General features: G+C 34.8%; 1 protein-coding gene across 1 annotated transcript in view; it reads left to right on the forward strand.

The window, feature by feature from the left end:
• CEP126 (centrosomal protein 126) overlaps window positions 1–25,011 on the forward strand; it is a 96,390-nt gene that overhangs the window by 63,281 nt on the left and 8,098 nt on the right. Inside the window, exons 6-9 of the mRNA XM_044668448.1 lie at window positions 2,228–4,397; window positions 14,092–14,213; window positions 23,849–23,924; window positions 24,700–24,906. Coding sequence (XP_044524383.1) covers window positions 2,228–4,397; window positions 14,092–14,213; window positions 23,849–23,924; window positions 24,700–24,906 — 2,575 coding nt within the window. The remainder of the gene's footprint in view (window positions 1–2,227; window positions 4,398–14,091; window positions 14,214–23,848; window positions 23,925–24,699; window positions 24,907–25,011) is intronic.

The following is a 25,011-nucleotide window of genomic DNA, read 5'->3' on the forward strand; positions in this document are numbered from 1 at the left end:
TAGAATTTTTTGAGGGTTAAATTGTTTGATTTCTAATTATATTTTAATCAGTTCCAAACAGTGATAGTAAAATTCAGGTTGAAACTAGTACAGAATATCACAGAAAGTCAGATTTTTAAGTAAAAATACATTTGTCATTCTTATGTTGTCAGGTTCAAGCAGAGGTTAAAGATATAAGTAATTGAAAATAAAGCGGTTAATGGGTAACCTAAGATCTTCTGATTACACTTTATTAAGAAGAAACCAATATACTTTGTCTTGATTTGAAAATGTTCCCTGAAGGGATTTTGGCCTACACTCAATTCTTTCTTTTCTTATTTAGTATTATTTTAATATAAAGCAACTATAGGATCAATTGTGCTTAGCACTAGAACTTTTAGATTAGATATCTAATACATTTCATTTTAATTCAAATAAGTAAGACTTTAAAAGATTCATTTGTGTTTATATTAGAGAAAGCACATATTCCTTGTTTTGTAACTACCATTTAAACTAATATTTCAGATGTGAAATCTAAGCATGGAGATTTTTTAAATTATAGCTCAATTTTCCACTAAGAATATCTAAATAGGCCAAAAGACACCTTTCAAACCTTTGTTTCAGTCTTCTTTTTCTAATTAGGTCAAAATATCCATCAGATTGTCTTTGTAATTATAATGGACTATGACAACGAATCACAAGTGGGAGCATCCTCCTGTTGTAAAAGTATGATCTTTGTAACATTTTGTATTTCATAAATATTATCAAGGTTTTAGCTCTATTCTTCTGTCTTTATATACTTTTCAAATACTTACCTGAATTTGCCTATCGTCCCTAAACTGTTGTTATTGTTCTCCTTTCCAAAAGGAACAATATAAACTTCTGGGTAGAATGTAAGTGTAACTCAGGAACAAAGTCCCTTTAGATTGTCAAGATTTCCTGTTCCTTCTCTGCCCCTTATTCCATGCCTTTGTGTGATACACATTATGTTTTGATAGTTAAGGAAAACAAATATCTATCATGAAAATTATTATCCAACTTTATTGATTTTTATAACAATAAAATATTAGTGTTTGGGCCAATTTACTCATAAAGTGGAAAGTTCCTTTTGAGAAAAGCTGTCAGATTGCTTTTTTTTTTATTTCAAAGATTAGCACTACCTCAGTAACAAGAGATTTTCATTAAGAACCTATGTTCAGAACTCTACGCTCAGCACTAGGAGAACTAGAAAATTTGGGAAGACATTAATCCTAACATCACAGAGCTTATAGTCTAATGAGAGGAAAGACATATACAGAGAAAAATGTAAGACATGATTTTGCATATGTAACTGATATATAAGAAGTACATTAGAGCATTACAAAATAGATTGCTATATGGGGGCCAAAGAGACAGTAGTTTACAAGTGAATGATCTGGAAAGATTTTGTTAAGAATTTTGCAATTGAATTGGACTTTAAAGGATGAGTAAGAATTCAGCCAAGAATGGAACAGGGTGGATATAACAGGCTTATAGAAACATATACTCAAAGGTGTAAAGGTAGGAAAGGATTGAGGATACGGAAAATAGTATAATTTGCCTCAATATGTAATCATCAACAATTATTTATTAAGCACATATTCTACACTGTGCTTCTCAGACATTATTCAAAGATTGCATTAGTAAAACCAAAATCACATTGATCCGTCTTTTTTTCTGACTAAAACTGTTTCTTCAGTCTCTGTTGTCTTCTAATGAGTATAATGAATATTGGGAACCTGAAAATTTTATAAGGAAATAAAGTTATGGAGCCAAGATTCAATTCTTATGCTTCAGTCCATTTCCCTCCTTGATTTTTAACCCCAGGGATTCTAAGTAAGATTTATTTAGCTATTGTTCTCCACTGTATTCTCCTAAATCAAAAACTTCTTAGGATTGCAGATTTAGAGCTGGAAGAGAATTTAGAAGTCATCTAATACAAGCTCCTGATTTTAGAGTTGACAAAACTGAAATCCACAGAAATTGAGTACTAAAGTCACCTATGGATAGTAACAGAACCAAGACTTAAATACAGTTTTTCTCACTCCATATTCATTGCTCTTTTCCATTTTATCACACTGCTTCCCTACAAAGCTTCTAACCTGTTCTAGTAAACTCCTATATGTTCAGGAAGATTAGCCTCAGTGTAATTGAGATGTTACAGTACTGTTTTAATTTTGACATTAAAAATTAAGATATCTTAAAGATAAATTTGCATCATTTTTTTCAGGATCTTCATGAAGAAGTGAATCAACTAACAAATTCTGAAACTCTGTCAAGTATAGACAGTCTTGAAGCTGGAGACCATGAAGAAATCTATTCAGCACTTGGTAAAGCTACATCTTCAGCAACCCAGCAGAACTTTGTATCTCACAGTTCAGAGAGTCCACAACCAACAAATCAGGTTAATTTTGATGCAGGCGAATTGCATCTCTCTAAAACTCAACATATAAATAATTGGCTAATAAACTTAGGTGATCAAAATATACAGACAGCCTCTCCTTTTCCAGACTTTATAAATAAACATAATGAACATTTTAATAATCCAAAACTAAAATCATTTGCTTTTAACAAGGTTGCTGAAAGAAGTACAGATGCTTCTGATAACACAGTAGCCTTTATACATAGCCCATGTACTTTTGCACAAGATAAAAAGGCTGAAAAGACCTCAGAAACCTGCAGTATATGGAAAGTTGACTCTCAGTTTTCTAGAATATCCAAAAGAGAAAAACCATTAATTACTGAGAGTCCAACATTTAAATTCAACAAAAATTGGACTACTTCATCTTCTACTATAAAAGAAATAATTCAGTCTTCAGAACATGAGAAATATCCCGAATTAACTCAATCAAACAAAACCACTTCAGTACTTGCTTCAAACTTACCTATGGCAACACCTTTAATACTACCTTCTAGTCAATGGACTAACTATAAAAGTACTTTTAATAGTATACATTCACCTAGTTCTTTGCAAAAGAATAATATGCACTTAGAAGAAATTTGCCCAATACAGTGTACTGATGGGATAGACAGTTTGAAAGATATAAAAGATGAAAAGATAAAAAACTTTGGAAATAATTATCAGGCATTGCCTTTTTTATTTCCAGATGCACTTAATTCTCCCTATATGTTTAACAACTCTGATCAAATGGCAGTGAAAGATAAAAACGAGAAAGCAATTGGAACCACACTATCTACTAATTCTGAGTTAGTTGGACAACCAAAAAAATCCAAACACACTAATCATGAGAAAAATGGAGTGAAATTACTTAAAAGCATATTAAAGAAAGAATCAAAATATGAAAATGATTGTTTCAAGGCATTAATTATAAATCGAGGCTTCAACTTGGGAAATCAAACTGCAGCAGCAATCAGAGATAGTGTAGAATTGACAAAAGGAAAGGGAAAGAGCTCTGAAATGCAAAAGAGCATTAAAAAACTTAGATGGTTCGATGAAATTGGCCAAATAGAAAAAGAAGGTGGAGAAAATTCATTGAAAACTGGACTTATTTCACCACAAGCATCATCACAAGCTAATAATTATGTTCAAACCAAAGTCAGTACTACCAGCAACGTTAGTGCTCCTTGGGCTATAAATTCTTCTTGTTATGAAAACCCCAAGGATAATCCTCTTATTAAAAAAAGCACTGCTACGCAAATGCCTGAAACAGAAAATTTGTGTTTTGATGCTTTTGTACCTTCAGGTAAAAGCTTTGCAAAACAAGCCTGGATGATCTCAAAAAAAGAGGAAGGTAAATTCCCTGTTTATAATAGTGACTCTAAAACTCAAAAGACTATTCCTCGGAGTGGGATAATAAAGCTAATTCGAAGAACAAGGGCTCCCAAAGTCCAATCAGGTATTGCATCTAAAAGCAAAAAAAGCAATGACATTAGACCACAATCTACACATGAAGCCAACAAGATTATACCAACTCAGGGCAAATTAAATGCACCTCATCCTCCTTATAAAACTGTAACAAATAATAGGATTAATAAAACTGTAAAAGATTCTCAGTGTCAATCAGTGATGCCTACAAAATCCCAAAGCAGCAGTATAAATAGTAGAAACCTAGGTTCAAGGTATGTTTTACCAACAGAGAACATTTTTGTTAACCTCTCTCAAGAAAATAGCCCTTCACTTTGGAATAGTAATAGCTCTGAGTTTCTCACTCAAATGCCATCATTACCTTCCTATCGAACTTCTGATTGTCAAACATCAGCAAAGATAAATCATAATATGAAAGGTACTCAGATGATTGCCCAGCAAGATTGTTCATCAATTTTCACACGAAGTCCTCTTTATGAAGAAAATAGTCACTCTTTGAAGCCCATTGAAGAAAAAATTGGTATTCAATGGAAAGGAGAACATAGTGCCCTAGGACAAAACGAGAAGACTGCTGGTAAGACTCTACTGGCTTAAAAGAAAAAAATTAGTAGATTGCCTCTGCATTACTTAGTATTTGAAATTTCCCTTGTATCATTATAGCAGTAAGTCATTAAGCATGACTCTAAATCAATGAGGTTACTTCTCTTGGTATGTAATTTAATAGGTGCTCATTACATGCCTAGTATTTATATGCTTACTGCAATAGTCAATTTCCTCAAGGACTTTATATTATAAAAGGTGGGGTAGTAGAATAAATATATCATGTATATTGATAAACATGCAAAATGAAGTAATTTCATGTGGAGAGGGCAGTAGCAGCTGGGGGTGGGGGTCAGGAAACACTTTATGAAGAACGTGGTTCATGAGTTTTTTTTAACTCTTAACTTCTGTGTATTGGCTCATAGGTGGAAGAATGGTAAGGGTGGGCAATGGGGGTCAAGTGACTTGCCCAGGGTCACACAGCTGGGAAGTGTCTGAGGCCGGATTTGAACTTAGGACCTCCTGTCTCTAGGCCTGACTCTCAATCCACTGAACAACCCAGCTGCCCCCCTGAGTTTTTTTAAAGAAGCAAGAAAAGAGGAAGAAATGAGAAGGAAGTGAACTCTAGGCACAAAAAGTAAAGTATGCAAAGATGTGGAGATGGGAGACAGACTATCCTGTGTACAGAAGAGCATAAAGTCCATTGGCTAAAACAGAGAATATGTGAATGAGAGAAATGCATAATAAAAAAGTAAGGTTGGAGCTAGGTGGTGAAGGACATTAAAATCCAGCACAATTTATATTATATATAGACAATGGGGAGCTATTTAAATGGTCTGCGTAACAAGAGAAGGTGGCTGGGGAAAAGGCTAATATGTTCAGTCCTGCATTTTGGGTAAATCATTTTAGCAGCTATATAAAGGATAGATTGTTTTCAAGACATATTTGAGGCAAGAAAAGGACATCAGAGGCTAATTCAGTATTCTAGGAAAGAAGTGATGGATGCTTGAACCAGGGAAGTAGTTGTGTGAGTAAAGAAAAGAGGACAGATGTGAGAGATACTGGAGAGATAGAAGTGGCAAGATTTGGCATATGATTGGGATTTATGGATTGAGAAATAGCAAAAAATCATTAACATCATAAAAAAGTCACCAACATAATGAAATCAGAAGGAAAATCAGGTTTAAGAAGAAAATAATGCAGTTGATTGATTTTGGACATGTTAAATTTTATGTTGCATGAGGGGCAACCAGTAGTGATGTCAAGTAAGTGCAGCTAGAACTCAGAGTAAAGATCAGAACTAGACATGTAAAAAGTGATTTACATAGATACATTAACTGAAGCTTTGAGAGTGAATGAGATTGCCAAGGAAGAGAGCAGAGAATAAGAGGAAGGAAGCTAAGACTGAAACTTATATCTATTTAATACATCAGGAACAGGATAATGAAACAAAAAGATAATCGAGAAGAAAGAAAGCCAAGAAATATACTATCTCTGAACCTGGGGGAGGAAAAATTATGTTGGAAAGGGGGAAATCCTATCAAGAGTTGCAAAGAGATCACAGTTGGCAGAATCGAAGGAATTCAGTTTAAAATCTTATCTATTTCAACTCATATCTAAACAATAATCGCAACCACAACATATTCTAGAATTAGACCTTTATTTGAAGACTTCCAGCCAAGAGGGAACCTATTTCTTATTGAGACAACCCTCTCTACTTTTGAATAGTTCTTATTGTTAACATCCTCTAAATTTGCCTCTTTGCAATTTCCACTCAGGGACACTAAGTGATGCAATGAATACAGTGCCTGGCCTGGAGTCAGGAAGACTCATCTTCCCAGTCTGGCCTCAGATCCTGGACAGGTCAATTAACCCTATTTGCCTTAGTTTCCTCATCTGTAAAATGAGCTGGAGAAGAAAATGACAAACTACTCCAGTATCTTTGCCAAGAAAACCCTAAGTGGAGTGTAGATTTTAAAATTAATATTCAATGCCTCCAAAGTCAGGCACAACTGAAAAATGTCTGAACAATAAAAAAATATCACTCATTTGTAGTTCTACCCTCTGAGGCTAAGTAATTTACATCTGATCACTCTTCTACATAACAGCCTTTCAAATACTTGAAGAAAGCTACAGAATCTTTGTTAATATTTTTCTCTTTTAAGATAAATTTCATACACACACACACACACACACATCCCCAAAAGAAGCTCCTATGGGAGGATATCAAGAGCCTTTTCAATCCTATTTTCCTTTCTCAAGATATTTTCTAACTCATCAATGTCATTCTTAAGATGCAATAGTCAGAATGCAATACTTCTTGTGGTCTTATGACAGTATACAATGGAACTATTGCTTTCTTACTTACTTTTGGAAGTTCTCTCTTGATGGAACCTTACCTCACATTAGTTAGTCAGCTGTCATTGACTAAGTGCCTATTAATATGCCAGGTATTGTGATAAGCCCTTCAGATATAAAGAAAGGCAGAAAACAGCCCCTGTTCTCAAGGAGCCCATAGTCTAAGGAGAGAAATTATGCAAATACTTCTGTATAAATAGAACAAATTCAAGATAATCTTAGAAGGCAATAAGATTAAGGAGGGGGCAGAATCAAGAAAGGTTTCTTATAAAAGGGTAAGACTTTAGCTGAGACTTGAAGGAAGCCAGAAAATCCAAGATGCATAGATGAGAAGAAAGAAATTCTAGGCATGAGAGAAAGCCAATAAAAAGTGAGATGTGTGTGGAAAAGCAAAAAGACCAATGCATTTAAATAACCATTTGGGGGTAAGTAAGGCATAAGAAAACTTGAAATGTAGAAAGTGTCCAGGTTATGGAGAACTTCAAAAACAAATAAAGGATTTTATATTTGATTCTAGAAGTAATAGGGAATCAATCATTGGAGTTTACTCAATGCAGAGATTTGTGTTTTAAGAAAATCAAAATGAAAGTTTAGGAAAAAGATGAACTGACATAAAAAGAGACTTGAGGGAGAGAGACCACCCAGAATGCTATTATAGCTTTGCAGGGATGAAGTGATAAGACCCCTATACCAGAGCACTGATGGCGTACAGAGGGAGAAAGGGGGCATATTCAGGAGACATTACAAAGATAGAATCACAAGACATGACAATAGATTGAATATGGGGGAGGAGAGAGTGAGGAAGATAACACCTAGGTTATGACCTGGGGTGACTGGGATGATAGTGATACCCTCAACAATAACAGGGGAGTTATGAAGAGATAATTTGGGGAAGAAAGATAGTTTAGTTTTGTGGAACATTGAGTTTGAGACATCTAATAGGTAACTGGAGCTGGGAAACTGGAGGTCAGGAGAATGGTTAGGGCTGAATGAGTTTGAGAATCATATGCATAGAGATGTTAATTGAATCCATGAAAGTGGAGGAGATGACTAAGTGAAATAGTATAGAGTAAAGAAAAAAGGGCCTAAGAAAAACCACTAAGGTATACACTGGTTAATGGGAATGACCTGGATGAAGATGAAGCAAAGGAAGGAAGCTAAGGAGCAATCAGAACTGAAAGAGTAATGTTCACAAAAACTTAAATATCAAGAAGAGGGTAATCCATTGTCAAAAGCTCCAAAGAGGTTAAGACTGAAGACTGAGAAAAGCCTTTAAATTTGGTAAGTAAGGCATTAATTGTAACTTCAGAGAGAGTAGTTTCACTTGAATTCGATTGAATTGAATAAGTTGAAAACTAGATTTCAGAATTAGAGAGTGAAAGGAATGGATTTGGAGATATCAGTTGTAGATAGCCTTCTTAGAAAGCTGAACCACAAAAGGGAGAAGAAATATAAGACCAAAGCCTTCTTGGTTGATTCTAAATAAACTTAAAGAACACAAAATACCTTTACATTTTTTTCAAGTGAACTGCTAGTTAGTCATATACCAACACTTCAATATTGCATTTTTGAAGTTAATTTAAAAAAATATTTTATTAAAATATTTTGTCTTTGTATCATAGTCATTTCTGGGGTAGGAAAAAAAAGACCCTCTCCAGACTAAAGTTTCCGTTGTGATAAAGAATTAACAACCAAGTAAAAAAAAAATATCCCATGCAGAGACCACATCTGCTAATGTATATAACTTTCTGTCCTAATAATCCCTTACTTCTCTTCCATAAATAGGGAGATAGGTTTCATTATCTATTCTCTGAACTTCCCTGGTTTTTCATTTACTTTCAGCTTCTTTTTAGTGACCTTTTCAGCTACATTTCTGTAATCCGTGTGCATATTGTTCTGTTGGTCCTGGTTCTTTTATTCTGTATCAATTTATACAAACTTTTTCATTTCTATGATTTACTCACCTTTATTATTTTTTACTTCAGTCACAGTATTATTTTTCTACATTCATATGCCATAGTTGGGGGTTTCTCAATTGATGGAGGACTCTTTCCAGTTCTTTGCTATCATGAAGAGTGCTACTATGAATATTTTGTTATTTATTTTGGAACTTTGTTTCTGTGTTTGCTTTTTTTACTTCCTTGGCAGTTTACTTCCTTCCTATTTATACACAGTTGTAGGATTTGGGAGTCAAAAGTTATGAAAATTTTGACTACTCTTCTTAAATAATTCCAAATTGTTATCCAGAACAGTTGGATCAATTCACAACTACACTGAAAATATATGTTGGCTTGTATTTCCATAGTCCTTCCAATATTAACTGTCCCTAGGTTTTTTTTAATCATATTTTTCTTTTGGCATGGAGCAAGGTGAATCCTCAAAATTTTTCATTTGTGTCTTTCTACTATTAGTGATTCAAAGAATATTTTTTCATGGTCATTTGTAATCTGCAATTCTTTTTGAAAAAAGATTGTATTATATTTTTTGTCGCTTTTCCTCCTTGAATATCAGACACTTATCAGTAACATTTGATGCAAATATCTTCCATTCCACATTGAAATTTTTGTTTTCATTATTTTAAATGCGTGAAATCACTTTAATTTTATTACTTCTTTCTCTTTTATGATTTCCTATATTCCTTGTTAAGAATTTGCCTACTAATTAATTTTTAGCTAAATGAAGGATAGAGGGGGCAGCTGGGTAGCTCAGTGGATTGAGAGTCAGGCCTAGAGATGGGAGGTCCTAGGTTTAAATCTGGCCTCAGACACTTCCCAGCTGTGTGACCCTGGGCAAGTCACTTGTCCCTCATTGCCCACCCTTACCACTCTTCCACCTAGGAGCTAATACACAGAAGTTAAGGGTTTAAAAAAATAAAATAAATGAAGGATAGAGTTAATTATACAAGATAAAATAGGTAATTTTCATTACATGAAATTAGAAGGCTTTTGTACAAACAAAATCAGTGAAGCATGAATATGAAGGACAAGTGGAAACTGGGTTAAAATTCTGTCATGTTTCTCTGATAAGGTTCTTTTATTTAAGATATGTAGGAAATTACAAACATAAAACCAAGTCATTACCCCAGAGGATCTCACATCCTTTTCACAAAAATACAGTAGAGTTGGTAGTTACTGATAACTTTCTGGTAACCCTTTTTTGAGTTAAAAATATATGTGAGCTTTGACACTTTTTTTGATTTTTTTCTTCTTTGAGTTGGCTTGAAAATTGATCCCTAAGTATCTGCAAAATTAAGACTTCTCTTACCTTGATCTCCAAAGTATAAATTTGGTCAGTCTTTATTATTTTATTTTCTGAATTGTTGCCTCACCTTGTACATTGAATACTAAAGTTTCTGCTGTCAACAATGATGAAAACAGATCAATATAAAAGAACTGGGAAATTTATTTTATTTCACATCTATTTGTTCTCATATTTTCATCTGTAAATGCCCTCAGGATGATCTGACTTAGTTTGGCCTCTTGTTATGTTTTATTTATGCAGGCCAACTTTCCTTCTACTCTTCATATAATTAAAGAATCATTATGTTGGAAGTGACCTCAGAGGCCATTTAACTATTAGAAAGCAAATCTGAAAAAAAGAATGTCCTGAAAAACATGTCCAATAAGTGATTGTTTAGTCTTTGTTTAAAGACCTCTTTCTAATGGGGAGCATCCTGGTATCTCCCAAACCACCCCTCTCCAATTTTTAATAGCTCTAATATTTGAACATTTTAATTTTCTTACATAGAGTTTAAATATGCCTCTCTTTAGTTATATCCTATTGTTCATAAGTATGCCCTCTGACGCCAAGCAAAACAACTTATGTTTTTTCCATGTTACAGACCTTTAGATACTTGAAGAAAACTTTAATTAATGACCTTCTTGAATCTTCTAAACATATAAACCTTGAATCTTGAATCTTTTCTAAACATATCTTCAAATGATAAAGCCTTGGTTTTCTATTCCCCTCATCATTTTTGTTATTTTTTCTTGCATATGCTCCAGCTTGCTAATTTCTTTCTTCCCATGCAAGAAACTGAGAACTAAAAACAGCTCTATCTGTGGTCCATCAAGGAAACAAAACTATTGATTCCCAAGTCTAGTACAGCCTAAAATTGCATATGCATTTGGAAACAAGAAGTCACACTTTTTACTCACTTTTAAGGTTGTGCAACACTGGCCATACCTCTCTCTTCTTGTACTTTTAGGATTGATTTTTTGAATCTGTGTAAGATGACATATTAAATTTCATCCCAAATCAATTTGACCCAATATCCTAGCCCATCAGGATATTTTTGACTCCTATCCAGAACTTTAGTTGAATATGTCTCCTAATATTATGTTGTCCACATGTTTGATAAGTATCTATGCATTATCCAAAGCACTGGTTAAAATACAAACAGCACAGAGTGTACAATAAATCCCTGTTATACTACACTAGAGACTCATTTCAAGTTGACATGAAACCATTAATGACTAGTCTTTGGGTCTTGCTATTCAACTAGTTTTGAAGCCACCCTATTATAATCTCATCTTGTTCATATTCCTTCATTTTATATATAAGAATAACATGAAATTTTGCCAAATACTTGACTAAAATCTAGGCAAAATGATCAAAGTAAGCAACATAGCATAGTAGAAGTGTCACTGGCTCTGAAGTCAGAGGATCTATGTTCAAATCTCATTCTGATATCCACTACCTGTGTGACATTAAGCAAAACAATTAATCTCCCTGAGCTTCATTTTCATCATCTGTAAAATGAAGGGGTTAGATTAGATAAACTCTAAGGTCTCTAGATTGATAATCCTATGATCCTACTAATCTACTGATCCTATCAAAAAAGGACATAGTCTGGTATGATTAAATTATGTTGTGAGTTTGTGACCCCATCTTCCTTTTGATTAAAGGAATAATAACTATTATTAGTAGGTTGTGGAATTTTTCTGTAGTAATCAAAATAAAGCTCAGTTAATTTGTATACTTAATTCCTTGCCCTTTTTAAAAAATGAAGGTAGCAGTTGTCCATCTCTAATCCTGCAATATTTATAGCATTCACCAATTTTTGGAAGATCACTGAAGTTGTACAGGGCTCATATTTGCCAGTCTTTTTAGTACCCATAGATAAATCTGTGCCTCGAGTCTTGAACTCAATAAGATCACCTAGGTGCTCACTTATCTCTCTACTTACTTTGAGTGTCAATTTACTATTATCCACTACTTTCTACTTTCTAGGCCAAAGGTCATTTTCCTTAGCAAATAAATGAATGAATGAATGAATGAATGAATGAATGAATGAATGAAAAGTAAAACTTGAGGAATTCAACCTTTTCTCTGATATCTTATCTACATGTATACCTTGAATGCCAATCCTATCTTTACATTTCCCACCATTTATCTAAAAAAAATTTTATCCTTAGTTTTCCTTACCAGCTTTACTTCATTGTGAGACCTCTTGAAACTATTCTTGCAAGACTTTCCCACACTTTTATATTTATCCTTTGTTGCCTGCCTTTTCTTCCAGTTTTAATACATGTGGTGTTTTTTTTCTTTTATACACGTTTTTGAAATTTTAGGTTGTTTAGTAAATTGTTTAGAGAACTAGCCTTAACTCATAGAATTAATGTGCGATATTAGGGGCAGATTTGGGTTTGATTTAAAAGAATTCTTCTTCAAAGCTATCCAAAATTATAATGAGCCAATTCTGTAACTACTGAGTTTCTCATCACTGAATGTTTTCAAGCAGAATTTTAGACATTTTCTTCTAAGAAGTATTTCAGGTACAAGTTAACCTATGTGACTTCAAATTCAAAGATTCTGTTTTCTAGAAGTTGTCATATAATAAATAGTGTTTACGAATCTTTTCTCTTTCCCTCTTCAATACTTATCATATTAATATGAAAATAATAAACCTGAAAATAGTAGGTTTTTAATAAATGCATTTGTATATTGTTATTGCTAGATAAATTGAGTGTCATTAGTCTGGAGCAAAGGAAATATGATAGCCATCTTCAGCTATTTGAGGACTTAACATGTGGGAAAAAAAGCAGACTTGTTCTTGTTTTTCAAAAAGATAGAACTTGGGAGCAGTGGATGCAAGTTAGAGGGAGACATTATACTAAACATAATAAAAATTATTCTAAATTTAAAAGTGTCCAATGATGGAAAAGACTGCCTTAGGAAGTAATGAGTCTTCTGTCCCTGGAAATGTGAAGCAAAATGATTCATACTAGTCATAAATAAAGAAAAAATTGCTACAAGGGGGAGAAGTTTGACCAATGACCTCTAAGAACTTTTCCATCTTTAAGATTCTATTAATGCCACTAATGGGGTTTTCTCCTTTTATGTGTACTTAATATGACTCTAAGTTAAGAACCTTTTATAGGAATTCAGTAGTTTTATGTGAAGGGCACAGATCAATAATAATTCATCTGAAGCATAATGCAATGTAATGCTTATTAAGTTTTTTTAAACAGATGACTTCAATGCAGACACTCAGAAAACAACTAATTGTTAAATATATAAGTGCTGCTACACATTTTGGGGATAAGATAGAAGGGATTAGATTTTTTTATTCATTGATACATGGAATTCCAGATGAGGAAACTCCCTCTACCAATACCATTTAGTATCTGCTATGTTATTTATATTCTTAGAGAGTTACCTGAGACACTGAAAGAATGACTTGCCCATGGTAAAATAGCTAAAATGTGTCAAAAACAGAATTTGAACTCAGGTGCTCTTTAACTCTAAAGCCTCCATCTGCTATGCCTCATTATCTCTCTACAAATAAAACTAATTTTATTAGACACAGATCCTGGCCTGATGAAATTTTCTTTTTAAACCAAAAGTTGACTAATGAAGAGAAGCAGATAAAGAATCAAAATGGTAGTTTAAAAAAATCAAAAGGATTCAAAGCATTTTGCCCTGGAATAAAATGAGAGGTTAAAAATTTGATCAATATATCATGTTCACTTCATCTAGGAAATTTTTAGAGAAGATGAGAAATTTTTAACTTTCCCTAATGAAAGGAGGTGTTTTAGAAAGATTAGGGAATGATGTTCCAAGCATATGAAATATTATAAGATTTCAATTATTACCAAAGGTCTTCACATGGGAAACTGTATATTTAAGAGTTTCTTTCCCCCAAAAGATAGTGTCAAATCATTTTTTCCTTATGTTTAGGAAGTAACTGTTTTTGTTTGTTTTATAATTTTAAATATCAGAATGTTTTAAATTTTCCCTTTTGTGAAATAAGCTATCATCTCATCAAACCTGCTACAATATTTGAAAGTATCTTGATGTATAAAATAACAAAAAGAGATTATTCTGCTTTACATAATTGACTTATTTTTTCTGGCATTTGTCTTAAGATTCTACCAGTATAAGAAGAAAAATGAACCTCGAAAGTAATGAAAATAAACCAAAAACTCTTTTAGAGCAAAGAAGACAGCTCTCCAATTCCATAAGACAGAAGCCCTTTGAACAACCACAGGTAAATAAATTAAAATATTCATTTAATATTGAGGTTATGTTAATGAAATAAAACATTGCTTTTATGGTTCTCTCATTACATATCAGAAACTATAAAACAAAAATTAGACTTACCCTAACCAGATATCAAACCTAATATTGTTATACTACTTAATTCTCAAAACATTATACTATACTAATTGTTCTATTCTCATCTTCAGAACCAGTTTTTGTTTAACAACAGTTTGAAAACCTCTTCACAAATGGTAACATATTACACAAGAAAGGACACTGACTCTGTTCAAATACTCGTCTGCCATTTTTTACCCATGCAATCTTTAACAAGTTTCTTAACAAGCTGTAAAAGAAATTGGACTAGATGGCCTATAAACTCCCTTCCAGCTGTAGAAATCTACAAATAATAACAATCCTAAAATAACTCATATAACATATACTAATGTTTTTATAGAGGTAATATTGATAATTACTATTTAAATTTAAAAATTATCGATCCTGTTATTGGAGTAGGCAAAACAAAAAGTATTTCAATAATAGCCTCCTAAGCAATTTTGACATGCTTCATTTGTTTTGTGACCAAAATATTAATATGTACTTGAATTTTGTGATTCAATAATAATTTTTACAGCTTTTGTGCTTTTTCCAATAAGATACCACAGTTAAGAAGATGGAAAAATTTAACTGCAAAATGATCACCATTAATAGCTATACTAGGCCTGTGGGTTTTTAAAATTAGGTTTCATTCTTATTTTTAATAGAGGTAATATGACATATTAATAGAATGCCAATCTTAGAGCCATAAAGAATTAGATTCAAATCCCAATTCTAGATTGAAAAAGGTTTCTTATAGAAGATGTTATTTTAACCAAGACTTGAATAAAGCTAGGAAAGTCAGAAGACAGAGATGAGGAAAGAGAGAGAGAGAGAGAGAGAGAGAGAGAGAGAGAGAGAGAGAGAGAGAGAGACAGAGACAGAGACAGAGAGACAGAGAGACAGAGAGAGACAGAGAGAGACAGAGAGAGACAGAGAGAGAGACAGAGAGAGACAGAGAGAGAGACAGACAGACAGACAGAGACAGAGACAGAGACAGAGAGACAGAGAGAGAGAGACAAAGAGAGAGAGAGACAGAGACAGAGACAGAGAGACAGAGAAAGAGAGACAGAGAGAGAGAGAGAGATCTAGGGGTGCGTATGTGTGTGTGTATCTATCTCTTCACAGATAGCCAGTGAAAATTCCAAAGCTGGGATATGGAATGTTTTGTATGAGGAATAACAAAAAGGCTAGAGTTACTGGAACTCAGAATACATAAGTAGGAATAAATTTTCAAAAGGCTAGAAAGACTTGGGGGTAGAGGAGCAATTGGAGCAGATAGGTGGCACAACATGGGCTTGAAAGTCAGGAAGACCCAAGTCCAAATCTGACCTCAGACACTAGCCATGTGACCATGGACAAGCCACTTTGCCCTGTTTGCTTCAGTTTCCTCAGCTTTAAAATGATCTGAGATGGAAATGGCAAAAGAATCTTTCCCAAGAAAATCCCAAAAGGAGTCTTAAAGAGTCAGACATGACTGAAATAACTGAACAACAAAAGAAAGGAAGTTATAAAGGGCTTTGAAGGCCAAACAGAGAACCATATGCATACATACAAATATAAATTTGATCCTGGAAGTGATAGTCACTGGGGCTTATTGAATAGGGAAAATAACATGGTCAGACCTGCATTTTAGATGTGTTTGAAAACTGAATAGACAATAATAGAAACAAACAACAACAATAGAATAGGATCTGGGACCAATACATTCTAAGAACCTTCTTGTAAGTTGAAAAGCATCCATAATAACAAACCCTATCACTTAATAAGTATACCTAGACACTTTATGACTTTTCTTAGGCTTATCATAGCAATCAGTATCATTAGTCTTACACTTTGGGGCCATTATTAATAACTAAATAGCATTAATGAAACAATAAAAAGCAGTGCTCCAATGGGAACATGACTTGTTACAAGCAAGAATTTCAGAGAAAGGTTAATATGAGAATTCATTTTGGTGAAAAACAATGTAATGATTCACACTAATGTTCTCAGAGCAAGAATGAGTGTCATTGGGTAAATAAACTGCCGAGAGACTTTATGCTTCTTGGGAAAATAGACAGATTTAGCATGTAATTAGTTTTTCTAACTGTATGTATCTTTTCTGTCTTTTTTGATTGCCAACCACATATACCTGAATTCACATGTGTTGTTGGCATAAAATGAGGTCTTACTGTAATAATAATGTGTGTGTATATATATATATATATATATATATATATATATATATATATATATATATAGCACTTTAAGGTTTGCCAAGTACTTTTTAAAAATCTCATTTTTTCTTCATAACAACCCAGGGAGTTTGGTGCTATTATTATATCCATTTTATAAATGAGAAACTCAAGACAGGCAGAGGTTAAGTGGCTTCTCCAGGGTAGCACAACTAGTGTCTGAAGTAGTATTTGAGCTTAGGTCCTTCTGATTCCAATTCCATTGCTCTATCCAGAGTTTAGGGCAAGGAGATCAACCAGAAGGTTACTGCAATAAAATAGGCACCAGGGTGTTAGTAATATCAGAAGAAAAAAGGGGCCATATACAACAAATATAACAAAATTAGAAAAGGCAGAACATTATGATAGTTTCAATATGGGGAATGAGAGAAAGGGAGTAGTCAAGGATAACACAGATTATTAGCCTAAGTGACTCCTAATATTACCCTCCATGGTAACAGAAAAGTTACAAAGATGGAAGGATTTAGGGGAAGAGATGAATTCAGTTTCAATCATGCTCAGTTTTAAAATATCTATATATAGTTTTGAGACATCCCCTTACCAATTGAAAATATAAAATAGAAGTCAGAGCATAGATATGGACTGAACAAGAAGATAACATTAGCATAGACATTTTAGTTCAAACAACCCATGGATGTTGAGCTTTACTAAACAAAAATGGTCTTGAAAGTGAAGTAAAGAGCGATCATGTCTGAGCCTTAGGATATATCACTCTCTCTCTGTCTCTGTGTCTGTCTGTCTGTCTGTCTGTCTCTCTCTCTCTCTCTCTCTCTCACACACACACACACACTCACACACACTCACACACACACACACAACTAAACAGAAGAAAGTATTGAGGCAAGGATGATCAGTAGTGTCAGAAACCACAGAAAAGAAGGATACCTAAGAAAAAGCCAATGGGTTTTGTGATTAAGAGATCATTGACAACTTTGAAGAGAGCACTTTCATTTGAATGATGAGGTCAGAAACCAAACTAAAGAACTTAAGAAGAAAGTAAGGGGGGGAAATGTGAAGGCATCATTTGTAATTGGCCTTAAGTTTAGCCACAGAAGTGAGAGAATGGATTGAATGATACCTAGCAGGAATAGGGCAGAGCAAGTAAAAAAAAATTGAGAATGGCATCGGAGGACAAGAGCATGTTTGTAGAAAGCAAAGAAGCAGCTAGTAAACAAAGAGATTGATGATAAAGTGAGACAGTAGGGCTGGTAGAGGAGCAACTTACTGAAGAAGATGGGATAGAATAGGCTCAAGAGTATAGGTAGAGAGAGCCTTGATAAGTAGAGGACTACCTCTTTGTGTGAAAACAGGACTGAAGGAGGAGCTAGTGGCAAAAAGACAACTGAGTCATGTTCAAGGAAGAGAATAAGAAGATATCAGCAAATAATTTCAGCATTTCAGTAAAATACAAGGCACTGTTATTAGCTGAAACCACAGGGGAGATCCAAAGTGATAAGATGTTTGAGGAGGAATGAAAAGACACTAGGAAAAGTCTGATAGTGAAATGATTAGGGAGTTGTAAAAGGATTACCTTGCCACAGTAAAGGCCCAACTGAGATTATATAATATAAACTTGTAGTGAGCGAGTTAGCATAGTTTCATAATTTGTTTACAAATTCATGAATGAAACATTTGGTAAAGGGAGCTCTAACACAAGGAATTCCCTAAAATGATAAAACCACACATTTCCTCATATTTACATTTTTTTCTTGAATCTTCAAAAGCTTTCATTGCCAGAGTATGTTCATTATGACTATCAATTAAAATAAAATTCAAGTTAAAAGATTGCCAGCTGGCAGAGATTTTTGGGGAGGGATGGAGATTAAATTTATTTTTTTCAGTTGTTTCTGATATTTTGTTTTTCATCAATTATATGTAAATTTTTTTTACTTTTTTTTATTTCAAGTCTTAAATTCTCTCCCTCCTCTTCCTCCCTTACCACTTCACTGAGAATGGTGAGCAATCTGATATGAATTTTACATGTGAAATCATATAAAACATTATTCCATATTAATCCTTTTGTGGAAGAAAATCTGAACAAAAAAATGAAAAAAGGGACATAGTATGGTTTGGTCTGGATTCAGACCAAAGGTGAGTTATTTCACTGAAAGCAGCTGGCATTTTTCATCAAGACCTCTGAAATTGACTTGGATCATTATATTGTGGAGAATAGGTTATTCACAGGCTTTCATCATATAATATTACTGTTATTGTATACAATGTTCTGATTCTGCTTACTTTACTCTAGACATCAGTTTGTGTAAATCTTTCAAGGTTTTTCTGAAATCTTTCTGCCTGTCATTTCTTATAGCACAGTAGTATTCCATTTCAATCATTTGCCACGACTTACTCAGCCATATTCCCCAAAGGCTTTCTTTGCCACCACGAAAATGAGTTGCTATGAATATTTTTGTACATATAGATGCTTTTCCTTTTTTATCTTTCTTGAAATACAGACAAATGATATTGCTGGATCAGAGGTTTTATGGTATGGTTTTCTAGCCCTTTGGTGGGAATATATTAAAATTGCTGTCTAGAATGGATGAATCAGTTCACATCTCCCCAACAATGCATTAGTGCCATGATGGCAAACCTATGACACGTGTTCCAAAGATGGCACGCAGCAACCTCTCTGTTGTCACACATGCAGTCCCCAGCAAAGTTAATTACCAGAAAGGCAGAGGAAATCTGGGGAAGCTGCTTCCTTCCCCCTCTCTATCACACCTCCCCACCCCTCTGTGCTTACTGTCTCCTTTGAGTGGAGTGCTCCCTTTCTCCCTCCCCTGTCTGAGATTAGGGGCTGCAGGGAGGTAGGGGATCTCCTCTCCCTCCACTGGGCCCAGCCACACCCCCTAAAAGATTTCCACTTCCTTCCTTCCTCACCAGCCACCAGTCTGGGGAGTGACCCCCACGCCCCCAAGCCTAACTGTGTTCTTTCCACCTTCTACTCCCACCCTAAAATGAGTCTCAGTCCAATAGGCAGCCCAACTCGCAGCACAGCAGCCTAAAAGGCACTGAGGTTACATCTCTGTGACAGAGCCCAGCAGAGGCTGCTGGGGCTACATTTGAATTGTATTCAACAAGGACATGCAACTCATGTTGTAATAAGCTACCTCCCCAACTAACCTTCCCCCACCTTCCCAATGCTACTAGTCTTTTTCCACCAGCAAAGCTCAACTCCAGGTTGGCTGTGGGTCCCCATGGCAGCAGGAGCCAGCTGGGAGCCTAGTCTGTGCCCTGAAATGTGGGGAGGGGGCAACTCAGTCTCTGAGGGGGGAAGCACAGCATGCAGTCTGAGAGGGCAGGGCATGGCACACAGTCTAGGGGTGGGGCACGACATGTGGTCTCTAAAAGGTTTGCTGTCACTGCATTAGTGTCTCAATTTTCCCACATCCCCTCCAAATTTTGTCATTTTCCTTTTCTGTCATAATGACCAATCTAATAGATGTGGAATGGGACTTCAGATTTGTTTTAATTTGCATTTATCTAACTAATGGTGATTTAGAGCATTTTTTCACATGTCTATAATTAGCTTTGAGAATCGCCACTATATCCTTTCATTTATCAATTGGGTAATGATTTGTTTCTTATAAATTTGACTCATTTCTCTATGTATTTAATAAATGAGGCCTTTATTAAAGAGGCTTATAAACTTCTTTTCACTATTATGATTACTATATATGGCCCTCCATCCTATTTTCCCCCGCTTTTTCCTACTCTCTCTCTCATTTTATTTTGTCTAAAAGAGTTTTATTTCTGACTACTGCCATCTCTGCTTTGTCCTCCCTTCTATCAATCCCCCCTTTTTTCCCCCTTCTTCTCCTACTTTCTTCTAGGATAAGATAGATTTCTATACACAATTGAGTGCATATGTTCTTCTCTCCTTGACACAGTTGCTGAGAATAAGATTCAATCACTCCCTTCCCCCCTCTTCCATCTTCCCCACCATGTTACAAGATATTTTGTACCTCTATTATGTGAGATAATTTATCCCACTTTACCACTCAATTCTCCCTTTTCTCAATGCATTCATTCCTCTTTTTCACTCCTTCATTTTATTTTTAGACATCATTCCATCTTATTCAATTCATACCTTTGCCCTCCATCTATTACTGCCCTAAAAGTGATAAAGTTTTTAGGAATTCTTACCTCCCCACATGTGGATATAAAGAGTTTAAATCTTATTTTATCTCTTATAATTTCTCTTTCTGTTTACCTTTTTATGTTTCCCTTGAGTCTTGTACTTAAGAATCAAAATTTCCATTCAGCTACAGTATTTTCATCAGGATGCTTGGAAAATCCTGTGTTTCATTAAATATTCATTTTTCCCCTGAAAGAGTATACTTAGTTTTTCTGGGTGGACAATTCTTGGTTGTAGTTCTAGCTTCTTTGCTTTCTAGAGTATCATCCTTCCAAGCCCTCCAAACTAAGCTACTCAATCTTGTGTTATCCTGACTATGGCTCCATGATATTTCAATTGTTTCTTTTGGAATGCTGACAATATTTTCTTCTTGACATTCTGGGAAGATGGCGGCTTAGACAGAGCAAAACTTCAGACCTCTGCACCCTTCCATACCAAAATAAAAAGCAAAGCTCTTCGAGAGGAAAGAAAACCAAATCTAACAACAGGACAGAGCAGGGGGATCCTACTGCTAGACAGCTCAAGAGGTACGCCAAGTAAAAGGCTTGAATTCTTGAACTGTTGGGTCTGAGGGTAAAGAAGAAGGGAAAACCCAGGACCCCTCCCCCATGTGCTGTGCTAAGTCTCCAGCAGCTCCTGAAATCTCTGAGCATACAAACACACTAGCCCAGAGAGAGGGCCTTGCTGGCACCAGACTCAACGAGTTGAACACAGATGACAGGGAGGTGTGGCTAGAGGAGAAAGGCAGAGAACACAGTGAAAACATTCCATCTTGCCCCAGAACCTTTCTCTTGAGGTTTTAGCCTCAGAGCACATCAAGCTCAACAGAACAACTTCATCCTGGTTTAATCCCATCAATTGGGCAGATAAGAAGTCTTCAGAGGGCAGGGAAACTTCAACATCCCTGCCCCATAGTCTGCAGAGAAAGTAACTACAAACTACTGTTGCCAGCTGGGGGAAGATCTTTCATCAAAGCTCATTAAAACCATCTGCTTAACCTAATCAGCTAGCAGAGCAGAGAAGGCACAGAAGTAAAAGAAGGAAAAAATATGAGTAAACAACAGAAAAAGAAAAAAGAAATTGAGAGCTTCTTTCCAGGTAGTAAATAGAGAGCAAATGAAATAGAAGACCAGGGAATTCCAAGCAAAACCATATGAAACTCCAGTGAATTGGACACAGGCTTTGGAAAATCTCAAAATTCAATTAATTCAAGAACTCAAAAAACAATAAAGAGAAGCTGAAAACAACTGGAAAAAGGAAATACATGAACTAAAACAAGAAAATAATGTCTTAACAGCAAAAATTGACCAGCTTGAAAATGAAGCAAAGAAGGTGAAAGATGACCTACAAAGAAAATCAGTCCAGAAGGAGAAGTATGACCAAAAATGCCAAAAAGATGAAATTCAGTCTTTAAAAATTAGAATTCAACAACTAGAAGAAAATAATTTCACAAGGCAGCAAGAATATATAAAACAAAATAAAAAGAATGAAAAATTTGAGGAAAATATGAAACACCTCATTGGTCAAACCTCAGATCTGGAAAACAGATCTCAGTGAGACAATTTAAGAATCATTGGTCTACTCTACCTGAACATCATGACAAAAGAAAAAGCTTGGAAATCATCCTACAGGAAATTATCCAAGAAAATGGCTCTGACATTCTTCAACAAGAGGGAAAAGTGGAAATTGAAAGAATCCACAGATCACCTCCTACATTTAATCCACAACTGACAACTCCCAGGAATATTTTAGTCAAATTCAAAAGTTACCAGACAAAAGAAAAAATATTACAAGCTGCTAAGAAGAAGTCATTCAGGTACTAGGGAACCACAGTTAGGATAACACAGGATCTGGCTGCATCTACATTGAAGGACCAGAAGGCATGAAATACAATATTCCGGAAAGCAAGGGAACTGGGTCTACAACCAAGAATCAACTATCCAGCAAAACTGACTATCTTTTTGCAGGGGAAAGTATGGTCACTCAATAAAATTGAAGACTTCCAAGCATTCTTAAAGAAAAAATGGACTTAAACAGAGAATGTGCTGCCCAAACACAGAACTTAAGAGAATCACCATAAGGTAATTAAGGGGAGGGGGGGGAGGGCCTTTAAGGGACCCAATAAGTTCATTTGATTTGTATCCCTATAAGAAAAAATGATATTGGTAACTCTTAAAAATTGTTATTATTGGGGGCAGCTGGGTAGCTCAGTGGAGTGAGAGTCAGGCCTAGAGACAGGAGGTCCTAGGTTCAAACCCGGCCTCAGCCACTTCCCAGCTGTGTGACCCTGGGCAGGTCACTTGACCCCCATTGCCCACCCTTACCAATCTTCCACCTATGAGACAATACACCGAAAGTACAAGGGTTTAAAAAAATTGTTATTATTAACAGGGTAGCTAGAAGAAGTATACTTGAGAGGGAACGGGGACAAATTGTATAAGATGAAATGTCAAGATATATGTATGTACGTGTGTATAAATATATATAAAACTAGAGGTAAAAAAAGGACATAATATCAAGAGAAATGGGAAAACAGAAAAAATGGAGTAAATTTATATTTCATAAAGAAGCGCGTGTGGTGAACAGGGGAGACCAATACACTAGAAGGGTAAAGAGGTTGGAGAGAGGAAATACTTAATTCTTAAGTGCTTTGAAATTAACTTAAAGAAGGAAGAATAATCAGATCCAAAGGGGCAGAGAATTGATTCACGCCCTATGGAGAAGTAGAAAGGTAACAAATGGTCTGGGAAACAATACTGGGGGGTGGGGGTGGCTTTGAAAGAACAATAAGGGGAATAAGAAGGAAGCAGGAGGAAGGGAAGTACAATAAGGGAGGGGATTAGGGGAACTTATTAAAAACAAAACACTGATATAGAAGGAAATAGTGAAAGAAGAAAGGGCAGGACAAAGAGAGGGAATCAAAATGTTGGGGGATACACAGTTGATAATTATAATTCTGAATGTGAAGGGAATGAACTCAATTTTGTAGAAAACACTTTAAACAATGTCATACAAATTCAGTTAATTCTTACCACTGAAAAATACTGTTTTTAAAAATACCTGTTGAATACAAAAATCTCATTTCAATTAAATGCTGAAGTTTATTAATATATTACTTATATATTTTTAAAATTCAAAATAATGGTTCTAATTTTTTTTCAATTTTTACAGAGTATAATACATCCTCTACAACTAAGTACAAGTGAGCCAGTACAAAGTCTGAGTGGTATTTCTCATGCTGAAGAAGGTATACTTGTATTTTCATATTCTCTACCCTGGTCTCTTCACAGACTTTTCATTTGTTTTTCTCCCTTTTTTATTATTAACCCTCATGAACTAATCATGCTGCTATATTGACAGGTTATTTTCAAATCTGTCTTACTACCTGATTTTATTCAGGTTATTCTTTTTTTAAAAACCCTTACCTTCCATTTTAGAATCAATACTATGCATTGGTTCCAAGGCAGAAGAGCAGTAAGGGCTCTTCTATTGGGGTTAAGTGATTTGACCAGGGTCATACACATAGGAAGAACCCAACATTTCCCATCTCCAGGCCTGGCTTTCTATCCACCTAGATGTCCCTATTCAAGCTATTCTTACAAATTTAGTTTGTTTACTGACATGTCTTCCTATATGCATTCACTACTACCTCAAACTAATTGTAAAATCATTCAAAAAACAGAAAAACTTTATTTCTGATTCTTTTCTCTTGTTCTTCTTATCCATATCCTTCATGTATTAATCATTGTGAGAAAGATGATCTCATTCATCTGCTTTCTGTGCAATCTCACAATCAATGAATTAAAATAAAATTAATTTTAACCTAACTATAACTGAGCATAATTTAATTTAATATTATTCAGGAAGACCTCAAAAGCTTTCATTGCCTCAGTACCATTATTATGACTATCATTATGGTAGAATGACAGGGGTTTTAATAAAATACCACCAAATCTATATGTTTTAAATTTTCCAACTGTAAGAAAAAATCAACTTGTAAATGCTTTGCATAATTTCTCTAGTTTCAGAAAGTACTGCCCAGTTTTTGATGACTGAAAACTTAGTGAAATCATCACTTCCTGAGGATAAAATTCTAACTGCCATGAAACCCATGCCATACAAATCAACTCTTCCTTTACATAAGACACAACGATTAAACATTGGTGCACTATCTTTTGAAGAACAGAAGATTCTAGAGTCACTTAATCACCTCAATCAAAGATTGCATTGTAAGCATTTGAATAATTTTGCAATACTGAATACCATATTGAATATTTTGATAATTTCAGTAACCTTTACTAAAATACTAATTCAGTGTCATATTGTAACATATT

The sequence above is a fragment of the Gracilinanus agilis genome, chromosome 3, assembly GCF_016433145.1.
Source record: "Gracilinanus agilis isolate LMUSP501 chromosome 3, AgileGrace, whole genome shotgun sequence".
NCBI lineage: Eukaryota > Metazoa > Chordata > Mammalia > Didelphimorphia > Didelphidae > Gracilinanus > Gracilinanus agilis.